The 22114-nt window shown below is 32.4% G+C and overlaps 1 protein-coding gene across 2 annotated transcripts in view; it reads left to right on the forward strand.

The window, feature by feature from the left end:
* The window catches only part of LOC145293835 (GRIP1-associated protein 1-like), a 690744-nt gene that overhangs the window by 555145 nt on the left and 113485 nt on the right, over window positions 1-22114 (forward strand). For both annotated transcript variants that reach the window (XM_080140492.1, XM_080140494.1), the window contains one exon: window positions 1131-1224. In XM_080140492.1, coding sequence (XP_079996618.1) covers window positions 1131-1224 — 94 coding nt within the window. The remainder of the gene's footprint in view (window positions 1-1130; window positions 1225-22114) is intronic.

Below are 22114 nucleotides of genomic sequence, written 5' to 3' on the forward strand. Positions count from 1 at the left end.
TAATGACGGTTTAATTTTTCACCAGCTAAAAAGAAAACTAATATTTTATATTGTACGATTGTTTTGATGAGGGCAATTTTTAATTCTTATCTAACTGACCAGTTCAGGAAAAAAAATCATAATGGTTAATAGACGAAAATACAAATAATATTTTTTGGCCAATACATTGAAATAACGCACATAAATGATATTAAATGCTTCTAGTTCACATGTATATGTAAAACTTAAATGTTCCTGATGCATATCCCATTTTTTTAATAAAATTACCTTAATCTAGAAAGATTTTTTATCCACAGAAATACTTCAGAGGTAATGGTTTCAGCATTTTCCAATAATTCTTCATAAACATTGAACCATTCTTTTATGGTTATGCTCATGGCAGAATTCTCATTTTTATATGGAAAATTTGGTGTTGGCATATCATCAGCAGCACATTTCATTTTTAACTGTTTAAAAACAAGAAACAAAACAAGGTTCCAGGTTTATTTGCTGTTTGGGAGAGCATGCACTCAGACATGCAAACATGTTAAAACAATAAATAAATAAAAAACAATTTTTAAACACTAAAATAGGAACAAAAATAATTTAGCAATTCAATTAGTTTCTTCACACAATGTCAAGAAAGGGGTCCAACTAATTTTAAATAAAATAAGTAAGATGTCTTTGTTGTTTGTCAATGCAAACTCCACAATATTAATGTAAAGGCCTGATATTTAAATCAATATTACTATTGGATTTTTGTAAAATTTTACTTAAGAAAACTTGTTTGATCTTTTAATAGAGCTTTGTTTTCAATTGCATCCCTGAACAAACATAGATGCCACAATGCAAGTAGTTTTTTTTTTTTTTTTTTTTCTCCCAATCTAATTATGACAAAGTTTAAAACTCGACTGCAACATAATTATCTCCCTTCATATTTGACTTGGCTAATTCTTTCTCTTCGGCAATTTATCAATGATGTCATGCATCATTAATTGATTATTAATTATTATTAAATGAGTTATTTTTACAAATTGATTCTAAATTCCAACTGAAAGAATTTTCCCAAACCTAATGAGCTGTGATGGTCTTGTGATTATTGTTATATCATATCTTGAGATTGCTTCACAGAATAAAATATTTAAATTCAGGTACAACATTTGGAAGAAAGTAATGCTGCCATGTGTGAAGATCTCTTGCAAAAGACGGCTATCATTGAATATTATGTTATGGACGGACGATCAGGTAAGAATTTTTATTTCATATTCTATTTTATCAAGATAAACAACATAAGATATGTAAGAAATGTAAATGAATTATCTGAGTATATGGGCTGTTGTTAAAACCCACGGTCTGTTACGTTGACAATAATGTATATGTGTGAAATAAATGACAATTTAAAAGTGGACAAAGACATTTTATTAATAGTCTGCCTACAAAAATCAATAAAAACAGTAAAATGAAACAAGTAAAACATAGGATCACATGCAGAAATACACTATTTCCATTAATATGAATGCACAAGTTATTCATGTGAAAACATGTGGAGGATTATATTTTCTCATGGTGTCTTTTTTGTCAGGTAAGGGCCCTGAAGTTGATGTTGCCTGTAGTATGTCCTGTCAGCAAATAAGGAAGGAATCTGTTCTTAATCTCAATTGAATTGTTGGTACAAGAGTTTCCACAAGGTTTTCTATTTTGCTGTCTAAGCTTTTGTCACTGAGAAGGGAGCTCTAAACTTTATTTCTGTCCCCAAAGGGACATAACTGTAGTTTAGAAATTTCTTGTAAAGGGAAATAACTTTGATGCTGACAAATTCATAAAATCGTTTTTGGACTTGTGACGGTAGCTATCTTCCCATATTTTGTAAATATAGCATATTACTTGGGTTAATGTGTACCTATTGTTAAATAGTGAGAGATTACTTAGGCATGATTATCAAACTTTGGCTTTTAAGATCACCTACCACCTGATGTGTGAGGAGATAACTGATTGGCTCAGTTTATATATGTGATTTAGAATTATTTAAAACAAGTAGTTATAGTTTAAAAGTTACCAAACTAATATGACTAATGAAGAACAAATGGTTATACACTGTGGGAATGATTTAGCTGGAATTAATTTTTAAATATATTAAATTAAAAGATGAATAAAAGTTTGCATTTAATAAAAGTCCATTTGGCGTGTTTAAGGGAAGGTATGGTGAAAGATTCACTGACTGAAAATGAATATAATTGCTTAATCTGTTTAGGCTATCAACTTGGAACAATTGAATCAAATAAAGAAATTCTTGGTTGAATACAATATCGTTTTTAATTCCATAATTTCATCGTAGATTCCATGAGCAAAGCTTCTTTCTTAGAACTGCACACCTATGGAATTGTCTTCTGTTTTCCTGCTTTCCAGCTGACTACAATATGGTTGTCTTCAAGTCTAACGTAAACAAGTTTTTGATGAGCTGTTTCATATAAGTTAACAAATTTACCGAATTTCCATTATTAACGATTACTATATTGTCCAGTTTTTACTGTACACTCTTTAACCCTTATCCTCGAGTGGCCTCTTTGTCTTGATAAGTGATGATGCCTATGTAACAAAAAAGTTACATAGAATTTTTTTGTATCATCAAGTCAATAAGGACGAAAATGAGAAAAAAGAAAGAAAAACTTATTTTCGCCCTTATTGATCTGATGATAAAATAAAGTTTTATTCAGCTTTTAATTTAATATATGAATTGCTCCTCTTAACTGTGTAGAGCTTTTATTATTTTGATAGGTTTGCTATGTTAAAGATAATATCTTTAACAGGCTCATTTATTAAGTAAATAAAAGTACAAGGTGCCTTAAATAAGTTTCCAGACTGTCTTTGTATGGGCACTTTTATTGATAGTACACACATAAAACTCTGGTTCCCTTCAAAGTTATTTCCTCCAGGTACAATGCACATGCATCATTCCAACAACTTCTATAAGGCCCCATGGAAATCGTTCTCTTGTGTGAGCGTGTCAATAACCCTTGTCACAGCCTCTTTCATCTCTTCAATTGTCTCATAACGACAGCCTCTAAGATTTCCCTTGAGCTGAGGGAATAATCAAAAGTCACAGGGAGCAAATAGTCTGGACAATACAATAGAGAGGGTGAGGAACTGCCTTGATGCCCATCTTGGTCATGACAATGCCTTTCTTTCTGATCTTCTCTGAATACTCTTGGGACAAACCATGCAAATCTTCTGCATCTTTATACAAATAATTGCAAGCACATTTCCCACGCTGTGCACTTATTGTCTTTGCAGACACACAACGACCCTTATTCATGAAATTCTTTATTTGGCTAATCAACTCTGATGTTCTGATTCCCTTACTCTTCCCACACCTCTCCATATCCCTCACAGACTCCCTGCCTTCCTTGAATCTCTTATGCTACTCAAAAACTGATACTTGATTCATGCAAGATTGTCTAAAACAGTCTGAATCATTCCATATGTTTCTGTGGCATTTTTTTTTTTCAAGTTTAAAACAGAATTTTATTGCATATCGCTTTTCTAAAGTGTTCTCACATCCAGATTGCATTTCTGAAATTCAGCAGCTGTAACAATCAGGCTTTAGTAGGATGTATTCTAATTCCTGTTGTAACTGTTTGTTTGAACCTGAAATCATAAAAATTGGTCAATCATCTCATAAGATGTATAGCAATAACATGCTGAATTTTCTACAGAAATTTTAAATACCTGTACAAAAAATATCTGGAAACTTATTAAAGGCACCTCGTATATACATCAAGTTAAGATTAATTTTTATTTTAATTGTCATCTTTGTATCAACATGAGTTCTAAGAGAGAAGTATATGAACCATATTGTTTACCTTCATTAAATACATGTAATTAAAGAATTAACAAAAGTGTCGATTTGCTAGCTGTGAAAAGAATTAGTATATGAATATGCATTACCTGTAGTTGTGAACATCATTAGAACTTGAACTTTGGATTAATGAGCTGAGATTGATATACCTGAGTAGAATAGAGAGACAATTGAAAAGCCAAGTTGCCAGTTTGAAGCTAGTGAGTGAAAAGTGACCATCTTGATATAGCATTTTAAAGGATAGTGAAAACAAGATAGAGGTGAGAAACCTTTTTTTTTTTGGTTTTGTTTTTAAAACTTTTTCTTTAACTTTAGGCTATGTCAGTTATGTGACTTAAAACCCCTCTCTCAATTAGTTGAAGGTTTAATCGCAAATCATCATCCATTCTCAAATACAGTTGAAACACTTCTTCCTTCAAATATATTATAGTGATAGACCATCTATTTTGTGGAATTTTGCATTTTCTTAAGCCATGACTACTTAATGACATCTTCATCTAGAAAGGGTTTTAGTATGTTGTATTTTGTTAAAGTCAACAAGAGATATGTAGCAGTGCAATAGTAGTTTTAACATTATTGTTTGGCTTCTATATGTTTTCTAGCAAATCAACTAGATAGAATAACTTTTATTTATTAATTTAAATGAAAATACTTACTAAAACGGTTCTGATATATATAATAATAAATAAAACATAAGTTAGAAGGGTAAAAAGTAAAGTTATATAGGAACTTTATTAAATTATCAAGTTCATAAGGGTTACAGAAAGGAGAATAAGCAAAAAAACTCTTCTGGCTATGATATTTCAACGCTAAATTCTTCTCATCAGAAGAGTTGGCATCTCTATATAGGCCGATCTATGATGTCGAACTGTATAAACATACATTTATTTTTGTTTTCTATATTTTTAAACCAAGTGATTGCTTCAGCAGTATTTGCCCACGTGTTTAATTCTAGGTCTTGTTTGATATGTTTGTTTACTCTAGAAAGTATTGCTTTGCTAATTCCACCTATTTCTGGTTTAGTTGGGTTTACCAAGCGGGTGCTGGGATTATTATTGAAGTCACATTTGTGGTCTTTGAGCAGAATGTATGCCTCTCTAGGTTTCAATTTGCCAACTTCATCGCTAATTTTTAATTTATTGGTAATTTGTTTACTTTCAGTATTTATTATATCTATGTAGTCGCATTCATTTGTATCCAGTTTTTTTCTAGTTTTTTGTAATGTTTTCTGTGATTAGTTTGTTATATTCTTGTTTATCTATTTTATAAAAGTTTCTGGTTTTATCTGCTTTTACAAAGATTTTATTAGAATTGTTTATGTTTCTAACGATTTTGTGTAGTTTCCGTTGGAAATTGTTAGGTTGATTGTGGAATTCTAAGTTTTTAATTATGTTTAAAAGGTAACTTTCAAAGTTTATTTCATATATTAATTTTATATGTGTAAATGAAGTAGTTATATTATACATATATGATATATGTATATATTATATATATATATATATATATATATATATATATATATATATATGATATATGCATATATATATAGATTATATATAAAATTAATATATAGTATATATATTATATATATTATATGTATATAAATTATATATATATTATATATATATGTATATAAGTTGAGCATACGGAGAAGTGATATACGAATTACGATGCTCTTAGTATAAACAAATCGAGCTTTAGTAGTTCGGACGATGTCAAAACATTGTTAAACTCAGGACTCACAAAGCAGCTGCCAATAGCGTAGTGGTTAGGAGCCTTGACTGTCGTACAGACAGTCGGGTTTTAATCCTGGCTTGAGGTAGTTGCCTGTCTAGCTGCACTATTGAGCTGTGAAACAGCGAAACAGTACTGTATGTGGATGACTATTATATATATTATATATTATATCTTTTCTATATATTATACATATTATATATTATATATACATAGATATATATATATATTATATATATATTTTATATGTATATATTATATATATAATATATATATTATTTATATATATTATATATATAATATATATATTATATATGGTAGATTCTCTCATCGAAGACGATGAATGAGGGTTCAGTATGCAATCTTCAGCAGCTCCCAAGCTCTGTGGCACCACATGCGTAATTGCAATCCTGTAGACGTCCGGCACACTCCTCCGCAGATGGTGAACTTTCATATGCTCGTCGGTCAAAGATGCCTTCTCAAGTGAACAGATAAGCCTGCTTTGCTGCGTGCTCTGAAACCACAATGACATACATATTCATTTTAATGTGGATTTTTCTTGTGTTTTGCCTTTATATTTGCACGAAGGGCGTCCCTATGACAAAGGCGGTTATGTTTAAATTCTTTGGTCCCCAGGAAACACATCTTCCTCCATTTTCTGCGATCCCCTGCTGCACTCTCCCAGGAACTCAGAGAAATTCCACATTTCAGGTTGTCTTTTAGTTTATTTTTGTAACGAAGCAGAGGACGCCCTATTGGACGGCAAGAATTTGTCAGTTGCCCATAAAAAAGTTGCTTAGGAACTCTTGAGTCATCCATTCTTACAAGATGCCCCAACCACCACACTTGTATCCTGATCAAAAATGATTCAATACCAGTGATTTCACATCTCCAGTAATTCACTATTTGGAACACAATCCTGCCATCGAATATTGCAAATAAAACGCAGACATCTCATACGGGAGTCAAGCTGATTTATATGCTTGCGGTACAAGGTCCACGTTCTGGCACCATACAGGAGAGTAGGCAGAACAACAGATTTGTAGACTGCCACCTTCATTTTTAGAGACACATCGTGGCTGTTCCAGAGTGTGTGTCGCAACCTACCAAATGCCTCACTAGCTTTATTAATTCTACATTGGATGTCCTTTTCAAATTTAGCATCATCAGACACAACGGATCTGAGGTATGTAAGAGGAGATACTGTTTTCAAAGCTTCACCATCAACATATACAACTGGTTATGAAGAAGACGTAGTGTTTGGTTTTGGCTGGTGAATAATTTCAGTCTTTTTTATGCTAATTGTAAGGCCTTCGGTCTTACATGCACCAGAAAAGCTATTGAGGATGTTCTGCATATTATCAAGACTATGGGTGACAAGAGCACAGTCATCAGCATAAAAGAGGTCAAGTCTGCACAGAAGTCTTGATTTTGGCCTTGAACCGTTGCTGGTTAAATAATCCTCCACTTGATCAATATTCAACACCTATGCCTCCTGAGGTGTTCCTGAAAGCTGTCTCAAGCATCACCGAAAAGAAAAGAGCAAATAGGATCGGAGCAAGGACACATCCTTGCTTAGTTCCATTTGACACTTCAAATGGCTCACTTTGTTCACAGCCAAATCGTACTGTCGCCACCATTCCCCAGTGAAAGGAGACAGTCACATTCAACATCTTGTCCGGAATACCAAGCCTCCTCAAAACAGTCCACAGGGCACCCCTAGAGACGGTATCAAATGCCTTTGTGAGGTCAACGAATGTGACAAACAAGTCCTTATTCTGCTCCCTCGTTTTCTCCTGTAGTTGCCGAAGGCTGAAGATCATGTCTGCAGTACCTCTTCCTGCCCTAAAACCACACTGTGTTTCTGAGAACACAGTTTTACAGATTGAACCATTGAGTCTGTTTAGGATTACACGAGCTAGAATCTTACCAGCAACAGACAAAAGAGAAATTCCTCTATGGTTATCACACTCACACTTATTTCCTTTGTGCTTAAACAGGTGAATAATTGACGCATCTTTGAACTGTTGTGGCACGGTACCAAGTTCCCATATTAATGAAAACAGGGCACTTAGTTTCCTGATTAACAGTTGGCTTCCACATTTGTATACTTCTGTAGGTATGCCGTCATCACCTGGAGCCTTACCATTTGAAAGTTGCTTTACAGCCCATTCAATCTCCGACATGGATGGAGTATCAGCAAGTGCTTCGATGGTTGGCCTCTGAGGAATACCATCAATCACTCCCCGATCCACTGTCGATTCTTTGTTTAAAACATTTGAAAAGTTTTCAGCCCAGCGCTTAGTAATTTCTTTCTTATCAGTGAGGAGAATGCCATCCGACGAAAATATTGGAGATGCCCTCCTTAAAATGGTACCAAACACCCCCTTGAGGTTTTGGTAGAATGATTTAAAATCACACCTATTCGCCGCATCTTGTAAGGCCTCAGCTTTCTGCTCCCACCAGTTTTGTTTCATTTTCCGGAGTTGAGATTGTGCCAACCTTTTGGCCATTCTGAAAGCCTTGTGTTTCACTGAAGAATTTTTGTCAGTAATCCATACTTGATGAGTTTGATGCATGTTATTGAGCAGTGGGACGATAGTTGGATCATTTTCATGAAACCAATCTTGGGTTTTCCTTCGAATATATCCTAATGACTCTTTAGCAGAGTCATACACTGCAGTTTTAAACTCTCTCCAAGATGCCTCAATATCATTCCCACATACAATGGAGGATAGCTTTTCATCAGTAGCCTTTTGAAATGAGTGCATTATCTCCTTAACTTTCAACTTGCCTACATCAATTCTCTTGATGGAAGAATTCAAACAGGGCACTTGGTTTTCATCCTGACTGTGGAGCAGATCAATTTATGGTCTGACCAACATTCCCCGATGCTGTAAGAACGTGTAAGATTTATATCTTGTCTATCAGAATGACGTACAATGACATAATGAATGAGATGATAATGATTAGACCGAGGATGTTTCCAACTGGCTTTCTTGCAATTAGGCAGCTGAAACACTATTAGTGAGCAAAAGATCGAATTCACTGCAAAGAGACAATAAGAGAACACCATTTGAGTTGACTTTACCAATTCCATGTGAACCAATGACATTTCTCCAAAATTGTGTATCACTACCCACACGAGCATTGACGTCACCCAAGACAAACAGCTTATCCTGTATGCAGACCTTGTTGATTTGTTCGCGTAAAGAGGAGTAAAACTTCTCCTTTAGCTCATCAGATGAATTAAGTGTAAGTGCATAGCAACTAAAAAATGTGGCATATTTCTCCTTTCCTGCTGCAATGCGCAAGGACATAAGTGTCATTTATACCAATGGGCAGGGACTCAAGATTTTTGGCAATATCATTCCTGATGGTAAAACCAACACCAGATTCACGTTTCTCAGAACTTGGTTTTCCAATCCAATAAAAAGTGTATCCACCTTCAACTTCCTCTAGCTGTCCTGTATCAGCAAACCTAGTTTCAGAAAGAGCTGCAACAGAAATTCTATGATGCCTTAACACACGTGCTATGGTAGCGGTTTTTCATTCAGGATTCTTTTTGTTATCCTGGGATGTTCTTACATTCCAAGTCGCAATGGACATATTCGTTCCAAGTATTTTGTTTCTATTCTTGATTTGGGTGAAAATATTGGATGCCCAGACATTTGCACCTGATGACAGGGACATGAGCAAGTAAACAATATTTAGGTCACCTTTTATGGACCCCCTCCCCATGAAGAGGAAAGCAGTGACATCCTATAATGGGCTTCTTTGTTATGAAAGGAGGACACGAGTCACACAGTTACTTGCGGGTGTTGTGAAAAACGGCCATCAACCTTCCACCACCTATGTGCAATGTTCATGCTAGGAACTACCAGTGACATCCTTCACCTATTCTCGTCACAATCCCATCATCACCACAGGGTTTTATTAATTTATTATTAGTTAAAAAAAAAAAGAAAAAAGAAAGCACATATCGATGTACCAAACCTTAGGCTTAAATGAGTGAAAATTGTTCACTGAACAACCGGCACTTTGATTTGTTTTAAGTGGTCATTGCTTGTGCTGAACAAAGCACACTCTCTCCATCAGATTAACATGGTCTGTACAGGTGCACACATGTGCCACACGTCAGATGATAAAACGATGGCAGGATTTTCTTTTAAGAGTGTTCCATCTCCCAGATCAGTTGTGAGCCAACACTAAAGGGCCTGATACACCCTGGTAAGCTTTCTGTGCAGCTGGGTACCATACCAGCTATTTCTTGGTCCTTAACTCTAATGGTTAGTTCAGTCTAGTGGACACATTGCTTAGTGATGCTGAACCAACACCGTCCCCTCACAAGGTTTGGCAGGCCTGCTGAGACCAGTACCCAGGGTATAGCTCTTGGAGCTAGCAAATGAGAGATTTAGGAGATGGGTGAGGACCAGTGATTTCTGTCCACCCTATTGGGTGCAGCAGCCAGAGATTCAAAGGTACTACCTCTACATAGAGCCCCCTATATTATATATATGTTATATATATATATATATATATATATATATATATATATATATATATATATATATATATATATATTATATATACTATATATATATAAATTTTTTATATATATTTTACACATATAAGAAATATATTACATATATATTATATATATTATATGTATATATTATATATATCATATATATATTCTATTTATATATAGAATATACATTATTTTTTATATATTACATATATATATATTATATGTATATATCATATATATTATTTATATATATTGTATATATTATATATATATTACATATATTTTATATAATACATGCACCCAAGTTTGCCCAGCTGGGCAAACTTGAGTCCTTGTACCTGGGAAATATCCAGTAAATAAAACGTTGATTAATAAATAGTTATTTTTTTGCATTTCCATACACCAAACGTAGATATAAATATCACTAAAACATCATAAGCTTCGTTTCGGTATCTAACTTGCCTGGGTTGATTGTCTGTAGGCTGAGACAACCACGTCACACACGCACACGCAGTAAATCGAATTAACTAAGGGAGATAATAACTTCTGGTGAATACTGGAAAAGTATCCAGTAAATAATAAGTTGTTTAGTAGATCTTTATTTTTTTTACATTTTCTGCATTTTTTTTTGCATTTCCATACGAAAAACATGCACATAAATATTACTAAAACATCCGCTGGGTCATAAGCTTTATTTTGGTACCTAACTTGCCTGCGTGGATTGCCTGTAGGCTGAGACAAACTATCTCACACACACGCACACACACAGGCAGACAGTATGAAAATTTATAATAGGATATATTACATGTAATATATATTATACATATTATATATTATATAAATATATTATAGATATTGTATATATATACATATTATATATTTATATCATATATATATATATCATATATATACATATATGTCTCTTATCCGAACCGTCCTGGTCTTTGTCCTGGAGCGGAGTCTGGCGATGTTGAAGAGACCACCATCTGACCTGGAGTGCAAGCAGATACCATCCGTTGTGTTCTTGAAAGCATGCTTCAGGAGTAGGGAGAAAAAGATGCCGAAGAGTGTTGGGGCCAACACACAACCCTGTTTGACACCACTCCTCACCCCCGAACTCAGCAGACATGCCACCGTTAAATTGCACAGTGCTCCTCATGCAATCATGAAAGGATCTTATGATGCTGAGGAGTTTTGGTGGGCATCCGATCAGTGGGAGAATTTTGAATAGTCCATCTCTGCTCACGAGATCGAATGCCTTGGTCAGGTCTATGAAGGCAACATACAGAGGCTGGTTTTGCTCTCTGCACTTCTCTTGCAGTTGGCGTAGGGAGAAGATCATATCGATTGTTGATCTCTCTGAACGAAAGCCGCATTGAGATTCTGGGTAGATTTGTTCGGCAAGAACATGTAGTCGCAGTAATACTATACGTGCAAATAGCTTGCCAACGAAACTCAACAGTGAGATACCGCGGTAGTTGTTGCAGTCACCGCGGTCCCCTTTGTGTTTGTAGAGAGTGATGATATTTGCGTCTCTCATGCCCTGAGGCACTGAGCCTTCTCTCCAACACTGTATCAGAAGACTATGGAGGGGCTCAAGCAGGCTAGCCTTTCTCTTTTTTAAGACCTCTGCTGGAATATAGTCCTTTCCTGAGGCTTTTCCTGATGGCAGTCTGTCTATTGCCCAGGATAGTTCTTCTATGGAAGGCTCCTCATCGAGCTCATGCATCAGCGGTAGACGATCAATGGCATCCAGGGCGGACTGATGTATCATGTTTTCCCTGGAGTAAAGCTCGGAGTAGTTTTCAACCCACCTGTCTAGCTGTTGAACTTTGTTTAGTATGGGTTCACCCGATTTAGACTTCAGTGAAGCAGTTTTGTTAATTATGGGTCCTGTAGCTCTCCTGATCCCGTTATACATATTTTTTATATTTCCTGTATCAGCTGCATGCTGGATAGACTTGGAGAGCTCCATCCAGTAGTTGTTTGCAGCTTCTCTTACAGCCTTTTGAACTGCCCTTTTGGAAAGCCTCAGTGCAGCCAGCGATGTAGGAGATGGGTTGGCCTTGTATGAGAGCAAAGACAAACGCTTTGCCTCAATCAGAGGGTTGAGGGTAGCAGAGTTGGCATCATACCAGTCATTTCGTTTGCTACCTGTCCTCCTCCCAAAGACTTTGAGAGCTGTAGAGTGGATGGCATTTTTCAGTGTTTCCCACTGTTCAGATGCAGTCCGGGTGTTATCTCCTTTGAAGGTGGAGGTTAACATCTCGTTGAATTTCGCATTGCGATCTGAGTGTGTGGTCTTGCTAACATCAATACAGGCAACACCCTCCTGTTTAGTGTAAGAGATATGCTGTTTGCCGATGATGCAGCCATAGCATCGCATCAGGAAGATGGTCTTCAAAGACTGATGGACAGGTTTGCTAATGCTTGCAGCCTGTTCGGTCTCACCATCAGCCAGAAGAAAACCCAAGTCATGGGACAAGCAACCGCCTCTCCACCCAGCATTACAATCCAAGGCACACCACTAGAGGTCGTACGCCAGTTTCAATATCTAGGCTCCACTGCTTCAGACACCTTCTCATTGGACGTGGAGCTAAACAAAAGGATTGGAAAGGCATCCACAACCCTCTCTAAACTAACTAAAAGAGTCTGGGAAAACAGGCACCTTACAACCTCCACCAAGATGACCGTCTACAGAGCGTGCATTCTCAGTGTTCTACTGTATGGGAGTGAATCCTGGACTACATACTCAACACAAGAGAGGAAACTCCAGGTCTTCCATATGAGGTGTATACGTAGGATACTTGGTATCACATGGCAGGACAGAGTGAGTAATACTGATGTTCTGCAGAGAGCGGGCATCCCATCCATTTACTCCCTACTGCGTGAGCGACGTCTTCGCTGGCTGGGCCATGTGCGCAGGATGGATGATGGGCGCATCCCTAAAGACCTTCTCTATGGCGAGCTTGCCTCAGGCTCAAGAAAGAGGGGGCGACCCCATCTTCGCTACAGGGATGTCTGCAAGCGTGACATGAAGGCTCTCTCGGTGGACAGGAATACATGGGAAACCTCTGCAGCTGAGAGAACTGCCTGGAGGAAAATGATACGCCAGGGGATTATCATCAGCGAGAGGACCCTCCATGTTGAAAAAACTGCTAGGAGAGAGAGCGAGTGTACAGGCGGAACAGCCGGACGAAGCGGCAAATTGCATAACAACCTTCGTATGTCAAGGCTGTGGCAGACTATGCAAATCAAGAATTGGTCTCTACAGTCACACAAAAGGATGCATATAGGCAACATCTTAATACGGCGCTGATCCATAGTCGTTTCGACTGACGGATGCCACACACACACACACACATATATACATATATATTCTATATATATTATATGATATATATTATATATAAAAAATATATATTATATACATAATATATACATATATTGTATATGAATATATTATATAATGTATATATAATGTATTATATATATCATATATACATATATATTATATGTTATATATTACTTATATATGAATTTTATATAAATATATTATATACATATATGTATATAATATATATAAGTTTTATACATTCATAATACAGCTATAATATATATAATACAATTATATATATATATATAAGATGTATGTATATTATATATGCATATATTATATATTACATGTATGTATATTATATATGCATATAATATATATATATGTATGTATATTATATACGCATATATTATATATATATATTATATGTATGTATATTATATACGCATATATTATATATATATATTATATGTATGTATATTATATATGCATATATTATATATATATATTATATGTATGTATATTATATAGCATATATTATATATATATTATATGTATGTATATTATATATGCATATATTATATATATATTATATGTATATATATTATATATGCATATATTATATATATTATATGTATGTATATTATATATGCATATATTATATATATTATATGTATGTATATTATATATGCATATATTATATGTATTATATTATGTATATTATATATGCATATATTATATATATTATATGTATGTATATTATATATGCATATATTATATATATATTATATGTATGTATATTATATATGCATATATTATATGTATATTATATATGCATATATTATATATATATATTATATGTATGTATATTATACATGTATATATTATATATATTATATAAACTGTATCTAAATTTGATATATATTATTATATATGTATATTATATATTCATTATATTAAATATATATATGTATATTATATATTCATTATATTAAATATATATATATATGTATATATTTTTATATATATTATTGGTATATATTATGAATATATTATATGTATTATTTGTATCTATTATATATTATATGTGTTATATATATTATATATAATTTATATATATATTATATATTATATATATAATATATAAATATATATTATATAATTTATATGTGTATATATATTATACATCTTATATATATATATTATACATATAGTATATATTATATATATAATATATATATTGTATAATATGTATATTATATATATATAATATATATATAATATACATATATGTTATATTATATATATATCTTTTATATATATATTATATACATATATTTTATATATTATACATATATATATTATATATATATTATATATATATATATTACATATTTATTTATTCTGTAGACTTAAAATTGACATAGGACGTAGGGATTTATTTTTTCTTCTACAGTTACAGCCTGGTATAGTTTCTATATTTGCATTTTGTATCTTATTAATTTTTTCATTGTTAGAACTAATTATTTTTGGATGTAGGTTTGGCATAGTTGAGTAAGACACTTTGATTGTGTTCTTATTAAAGATTTTATTGTATCTATGAGGGGCTGTAAAGTTTTTTCCGAATATTTTAAAGAATTCCCTGGCTATATTTGTCTCAAGATTTCTAGAATATGGAGCGTTGAACCATAGGAGTTCCCTATGTCTGTTTTTATGCTTACGGATTTTGCTTTGTTGTTTCTTTGTGTTAGTGGCTTATGCTTGCGGTTTAATTTGTATTTGTATTGTAGTTATATTATTTTTTGCCATTCGTATGTGGGATGACATGGCCATATTATAGGTTATTGTTTTTAGTAGGTTTATTGCAATTATTATAGTTTTCTATGCAGTTTGTGTTTTTATCATTTTTATTTAGGTATTTGCTTTGCTATTTGTATCCTGAGTTTTTAAGGGTCTTATAGTAATATCTTATTGTTATATAGATTTGTTAGAAGATAGTCTAGAAATTCCTTGTGAAACCGATTTTTAATTTTAATTATAAATTATCAATCATTCTATCGTCTAATATTATAACTTCAAAATATAGAAATATAAACAAGGACATGGCACAAAGAAAATGGTGTTTAGTTATAAAATTTAATAAAACATCTGATAAAAAATATGGAAATGTTAAAGTAAATTTGTTATCTATTGATAGTTATTTTATTAATTATTGGATAGTTAGCATCTGTCTATTGTAATCCTTTGATGTAAACTAAAAATCATTTTTTTATCTCAGAGATTACTAAATTATTTTATTTAAATCACATTTTGAACTTTTTCTATTCAGATGACAAAAAAATTCTTTAACAATGACTATCTTTCAATATAACAAAAAAATAACTTTACCTTTTTTTAATTTAATCGTGCTTGGTTGAAACTAAAACAAAAAAAAAGCGGAACTTATTTCCTCAACTATAAAGTTTAAAGGACATGATGTTAAGTTAGACTGATTGGCTAACATACTATGGTCTACATGTACAATTTATATTGAAGCAATTAGTTTTCAATCTTCAAAAAGAAAACTCATCAGTGTTTATGATGATCATAATGAATATAGATACAAACAATGAAATTGTCTAAATCAGTATTACAGAGTGTGAGTTGAAGGTTTTGGAATGAGTCAGTCATATTCATAAGAATGCTAAGAGTCAAAATCACATCTCAAAAGAATCAATAATGTAGTCATTATGTTGGAAGACTTTAAAATAAGAAATTTTGATATTTCAGAATTCTAAGAGTCAGACTTCTGGGAGTCAAAGTCAGAATTTTTGGAATCATAAGGGGTGGCGTCTGTCCTTATACTTTCCAACTATGCAATCCTGTTTGTGATCAGATCAAATCAATTGTGTTCAATTATGGAATAATAACAATAGAAAAAGGTATTAACAAATATTTCCCTTTAGATATTGGTAAAATATCCAGGTTAAAAGCATCCTAGACCATGAATTGCTTTCAATAGCTTTTATTTCAGTATTTAAAGTTGATACGCTGTTAAGTAAACCAAACCATTTAATGACTGCTATCCCTTTTATACAAAATAGACTTTGCTTGTTTTTCTTTTCTCTATCATTATTTTCATTGTACATGCTCAAACACCAGTCTAGGTTCTCCTTATCCTCACCCTAGAAAATATTCACAACAAGAATTCGACTAGCTATCACCACTGCAAATAACTTTCCTTCCCTCTTTATATAAAACCAAGTGGAATTCTGTGAACAGATCTTATTTCCAAGAACTTCCCATCTGTGAAATACAATATTATGGGACTGCCTCCATGCTGACTGCAACATGGTCATCTTCAAATCTAATATCAACAAATATTTGTTATAAACCGTTATCATAAGTGATAAAAAATTTTATTGACTCCATTTATCATTTTCAATCCTCTCACATTATTTGTCATCATCCAAGTGGCAATCTCATTAACCCTTATCTTTGAGTAGCTTTTAGCCTTGATGTGGTTACTCATTAGTACTAACCCCAAAAATAACAAATATTTGTGTATTTATTTTTCTTTGTTAGTTAATATTTAATAAAGAAAAAAAATTATTTGCTGTAAAATTGTACCCTAAGTTTGCTAACTTTGCATTTTTTTTTTATTATGTTGTAAACCAACATTTTAGGAGGGTTTTTTTATTTTATTCTTTTTTTTTTTTAGTTTTGTCCTATTTTTCTTACAAGTGTTGTCTCATTATCTATCCAACTTTTCTCTCTTATTCCTCTATTTTTTCCCTCAAATATATTCTTTGTCTGAAAAAATGTGGTTTGGCATGAAATAACCAAAAACTATGATAGAAAGACGCCAAGCCTGAAGCATTTTAGTTGACTGTTTTATCTTCAAATGTACAAGAAAGTGAGAAAATGTACTTGAAAATTAAAGAGAATTTCTGAAATATTAAAAAATATATTTCAAACTGGTTAATCATTAATAAATCAAATATTATTAAATATTCATTCTTATTAGAATTTTCAACAATTGTATTTCACAATAAAAGATTTGTTTACTTTTGAAAATCGGCATGGTGAATCCCATTTGCTTTGCTTATTTGAGCAGAACTATTTTTGTTGCTGCTGAAAACTCTGCGATTACCTTTGCCACACATTATTTTTACTAACGCTCGCACTCCCCTTTTTAGGTCAAGATGTCTTGCATAATCTTGTGTGTGATCTTAAATTGAATCTAAGTAAATGTTCTTGCATTGGGCCAAGTAAATTTGACCCTTGCATTTGCGGTAATTTTGAAATAAAATCTTTCTTTGGGTTGTACCTGGTACCCCAAATTAAATAGAGGAACAGTTGAAATAATCATAAATTTAAACTAATCCAAGTGAGCTCAAATCTGTACATGTGTTATTTAAAGGTTAGTATTTTATAAAAATCCTATGGATTCTTTATTAGTTGTGTCTTTCATATGACAGGTCTGGAACTTACTGAGTGATGTATTCTCCAGAACAAAATGTCCTGCACTGATAAAATATTTCAAGTATATCATAATTATGAAACCATTTTTAGATGGCTATTCCAGCTAGTATGTGGCTAAAGAATTTCTCTGTTCAGTTTTCTTGACGTTCAATTCTGAATGCCTTCAAGGTATAAAAAAGCTTGAGTATAGACACGTTCGAAAAATAAAATTGGAAATATCTCATAAGTATATTTTTCATAAAAACATCTTTTGTTTTTATCTTTTTCTTCTGCCATTCCTTATTTGCCAAACGCATTGTGCATCACTCCATCTTTTTCTCCTTCTCTTTTGTCTTGTTGAAACCTGTCGACTGTTGGACATCATCGTTTTTTATCTCGACAAGAAGCATTTTAATGGATTGTCTCGTGTCATAAAGGGTTAAAAGGAAACCAACCATTTTGTGTCTATTTGGAGGGAAAAGTTTCACTAGAACACTTTTATTCATATGTCAAGACATGAGTAAACATTTTTGTGGAGTGCCATCTTTATTTTGGGAAACAATTTTTCTTTTTATTTGTTAGCTGTCGCCTTTCAAGGGTGAAACGTTTCCATAAATCAGCCTCATTAATTACGCACATTCTTACCTAACTCCATTTTTTGTCCACACTCAAACATATAGACATACCGACTAACGTACATATATACACATGGGAGTGTGCATTTAGTAGTACATAGATGCGTAGAAGCGGTGTGCACGCAGACATGCATATAGGTGTGAGTAACAGTTTGTGCATATGTATATATATATATATATATATATATATATATATATATATATATATGTATTTATTTATTGTCTGTATATAGATGGGATTATGTATTTAAGTCTGTATATATATGTGATTATTCACCTGTGTGTGTGTATGTATGTGTATATATATATATATATGTTCATGGATATACATGTATAATATCTGTGTCCTTGTGTGACTATATATATATATATATATATATATATATATATTGTGTGTGTGTTTGTTTCATGAGTTATTTTAATTTCTACAAAAGTATAAATTGTGCAATGCTGAAAATCTTTTTTTTATATTTTTAATATCTCATTCGAACTTGTGTTATAGGGTTTTTTTTTTATTGTTCATTCAAACTAACGTCTTTCATTCAACATTTTTAGCATTTTGAAAATCTTATTTTACTTCAAGAATCTTTTATTTCTGTTGCTTTTGTCAGGAACTTTAATTAGGAAATGGGAAAAATTTAATGTTTAATTTTTACATTTTGTATTTGAGTTTATTGGCGCTAACTTCGGGTTTTACAAATCGATTGAGATTTACAACAAGTCATCCTCACAAGTATTTTGTGTGGATTTCATACATTAATATTTTATATTGATTCAATTTCATGGAAAATAATGTATTCTTTTGTATACAGCCATTTGTAAATATAGATTAATATGAAGCAATAATAATAATAATGCAGCATGGGGAAGGTAATCCACTGAGAACTGTGCAAACATCTGAACTTTGAATATGTAGACAAAATAATAGTGATACAAAATCATAAAATCCTCGTAGGCATGAAAACACAAATAAACTCATCCAAGCAAGGAGACTGGATATAATAATAATCAACAAGGAGAAAAAGACTTAGCAAATCATAAATTTTGCTGTTCTAGCAAATAACAGGGTGAAGCTGAAAGAGCCCCCCCCCCAAAAAAAAAAAAAAACTAACCCACTGACTTATTTGCTTGGCTGTAATGTATGTGTGTCTGCACAAATATATTTTTATGTGGGGGGGGGGTCTGAAATTTACAATTTAACAAAAGATAAAATGGCTAACTTGTATATGAATGAACTGAAGTGTATTATAGAATTTAATTTTGTAATGTAATTAATATGTTGGGAGGTGTACTTGTTTCCTTTGCTGCAGGTATTCATGTGTATTTTTGTTGGCTGGAAGCTTTGTTTATAATTTACAATGTCAAACATGATCGCAAGCCTCACAACTTAAAGAACCTGAAAAAAGTCTTTTTCACTTTTTTCAACATAAAGTCCTAATTTTCTGTCTTTTTCAATTTTTTATATGAAGTTAAGATTTTAATGTCACTGTCAGAGTAATAAATGACACAAATTTATAGAGATTAAGAAAATTACTGTAATATACCTAATTGTAGGAGTACTAGGTACAGTTGCAAAAAACGTACTAAAAATGACTAGGAGAAATTGAAATTAAACAGAGAATTGATACCATACAATGAATACCACTTATGAAGACAACTGAAATATAAATGAAATCCTAGGGTACAGAAACGAATCCACAAAAGAAAGTTGTGTCAACCAACCACAGCATTCAATTTAATGGCGACTGCTCAACTGTTTGACCAGTTAAACTAGAACTAAATAGAGATCAGAATACAAGGAACCAGAAACTGCCCTACTCCCAATAATAGTGCCACCATATAAAATGGTTGATAAGGACCAAGGAGAATGGAAAGTTTGAGCAGGAAGAGCACTATCCAGACATCTATTGGAATGGTGGAAAAATATATTTTAGGGAGACTTATCACCACTAAAATCTACTGTCATTATTAATGATTAAATGATTTTTGCTATAACATGATTTGCAGCAGTTATTGAAGGAGATAGAAAATGCGGGAAATTTGAAGAGACTTGTCACTCACTCTGGGGAAAATCTTTTGTTATTGCAAGTGATATCATTGGTAATTATTCCTAGTGAGTAAATGATAATAATCATTATTGTACTAGGAATATAGACAGAATCAGAAGAGTAAGCACCATCTAGACCTTGACTAGAAGATACTGGAATCCTGAGGCAGCTTAAAGTCACTAAAATTTATCAGTGTAAACTAAACAACTTTTACTAGTATGCAAAATTATGTTCAATGGTAGTAGAAAAAGCAAAGGGTATTAGTGTTCGGGTGGGCTTGTCACTCCGATTCCAGGGAACATCACAGTTTTTCATGTGATAAATCACTGGTAATGACTTTTGTCAAACTTTTAGTGAGAAATAATAATAAACTGGCTGCTACAGATCTAAGAGAATGAAAAAAAGAAAACAAGGATATCACCATCCATGCGTTGTGTAGTGTTATGGTTACTTAGATTCCATGCGTTGTGTAGTGTTATGGTTACTTAGATTCCACTGGCCATTATCAGCAAGAGATTACTAATAACAGCTAGTGCGAGAATGTACAGTGCTGGACAAATATGACAAAACTTGTAGTCAAACATGCCAAAGAAAGCTGCCATTTTCTTTTCAGTGTGTAATCACTTAATAATGACTGGTTGGAGTATTCCAAGTAAGTAAAAAAAATGATTATCTACATAAATGGAATCATTTTTGATCATAGATCTCATAATCTCATTAATTTAAAATAAATTAACATATAATACAAAATTTTTGTACATCTACAAGTATGTTGTGGCCCTACTCTTACAGTCTCAATATTAAATTCTATTTTGCCATAATAAACTGGAGCAAATAGGCTTTAAGAGGAGTAGTAATTCATATTCTACTACACAAATATATACTCTCACCACTACTCTTACATTTTTCATATATATGGTTAACTATAGAAAATATAAATTTTGAAATGGTAAAAAAAATAATACATTATTTCATTTATTTTCAATAAATAAATTTTTTTTCTAATCAATAAAAACAATGAAATTTAGAATTCGAACGATGACTTCAAAGTTTTACAAATAGACACAATCGCCATATTCATTAAAACAGCAAATATTTAATCTTTCAAATTGGGAATGAAAAATGTAAGTATTCCACTCACTAATGCATCTTAGAATTCTTTGGAGAAATTGAAATTTTTGCAATCTTCTTTAATTTGTGTCTAATATCCATTATTCGAATTTCGTGCAAATAGGAGATATTTGAATGATTATAGAGAGAGGCCCTTTTATTCTTGAATTCATCCTTACAACCCTTTAAAATACTCAGATGAAATCGAAAGTTTGGAATTCTTTATTTGTATTTCATAACTATTTTTCAAATTTCATGAAAATTTTTGAATGGGAGCAACTATCAAAATGTATAAAAACACCCTGGAATATAAATATATTATTAGAGCTCAACCACTTGAAACTGATATATGGTCATACATATTTACTTTCTCTCATCACATAAATAGTAAAGTTTACAAAAATTAATATGCCCATATTACTCACTATGTTGCCTAGAATA

This window comes from Euprymna scolopes, chromosome 15 (assembly GCF_053919585.1).
Source record: "Euprymna scolopes isolate OS-2025 chromosome 15, ASM5391958v1, whole genome shotgun sequence".
Lineage (NCBI taxonomy): Eukaryota > Metazoa > Mollusca > Cephalopoda > Sepiida > Sepiolidae > Euprymna > Euprymna scolopes.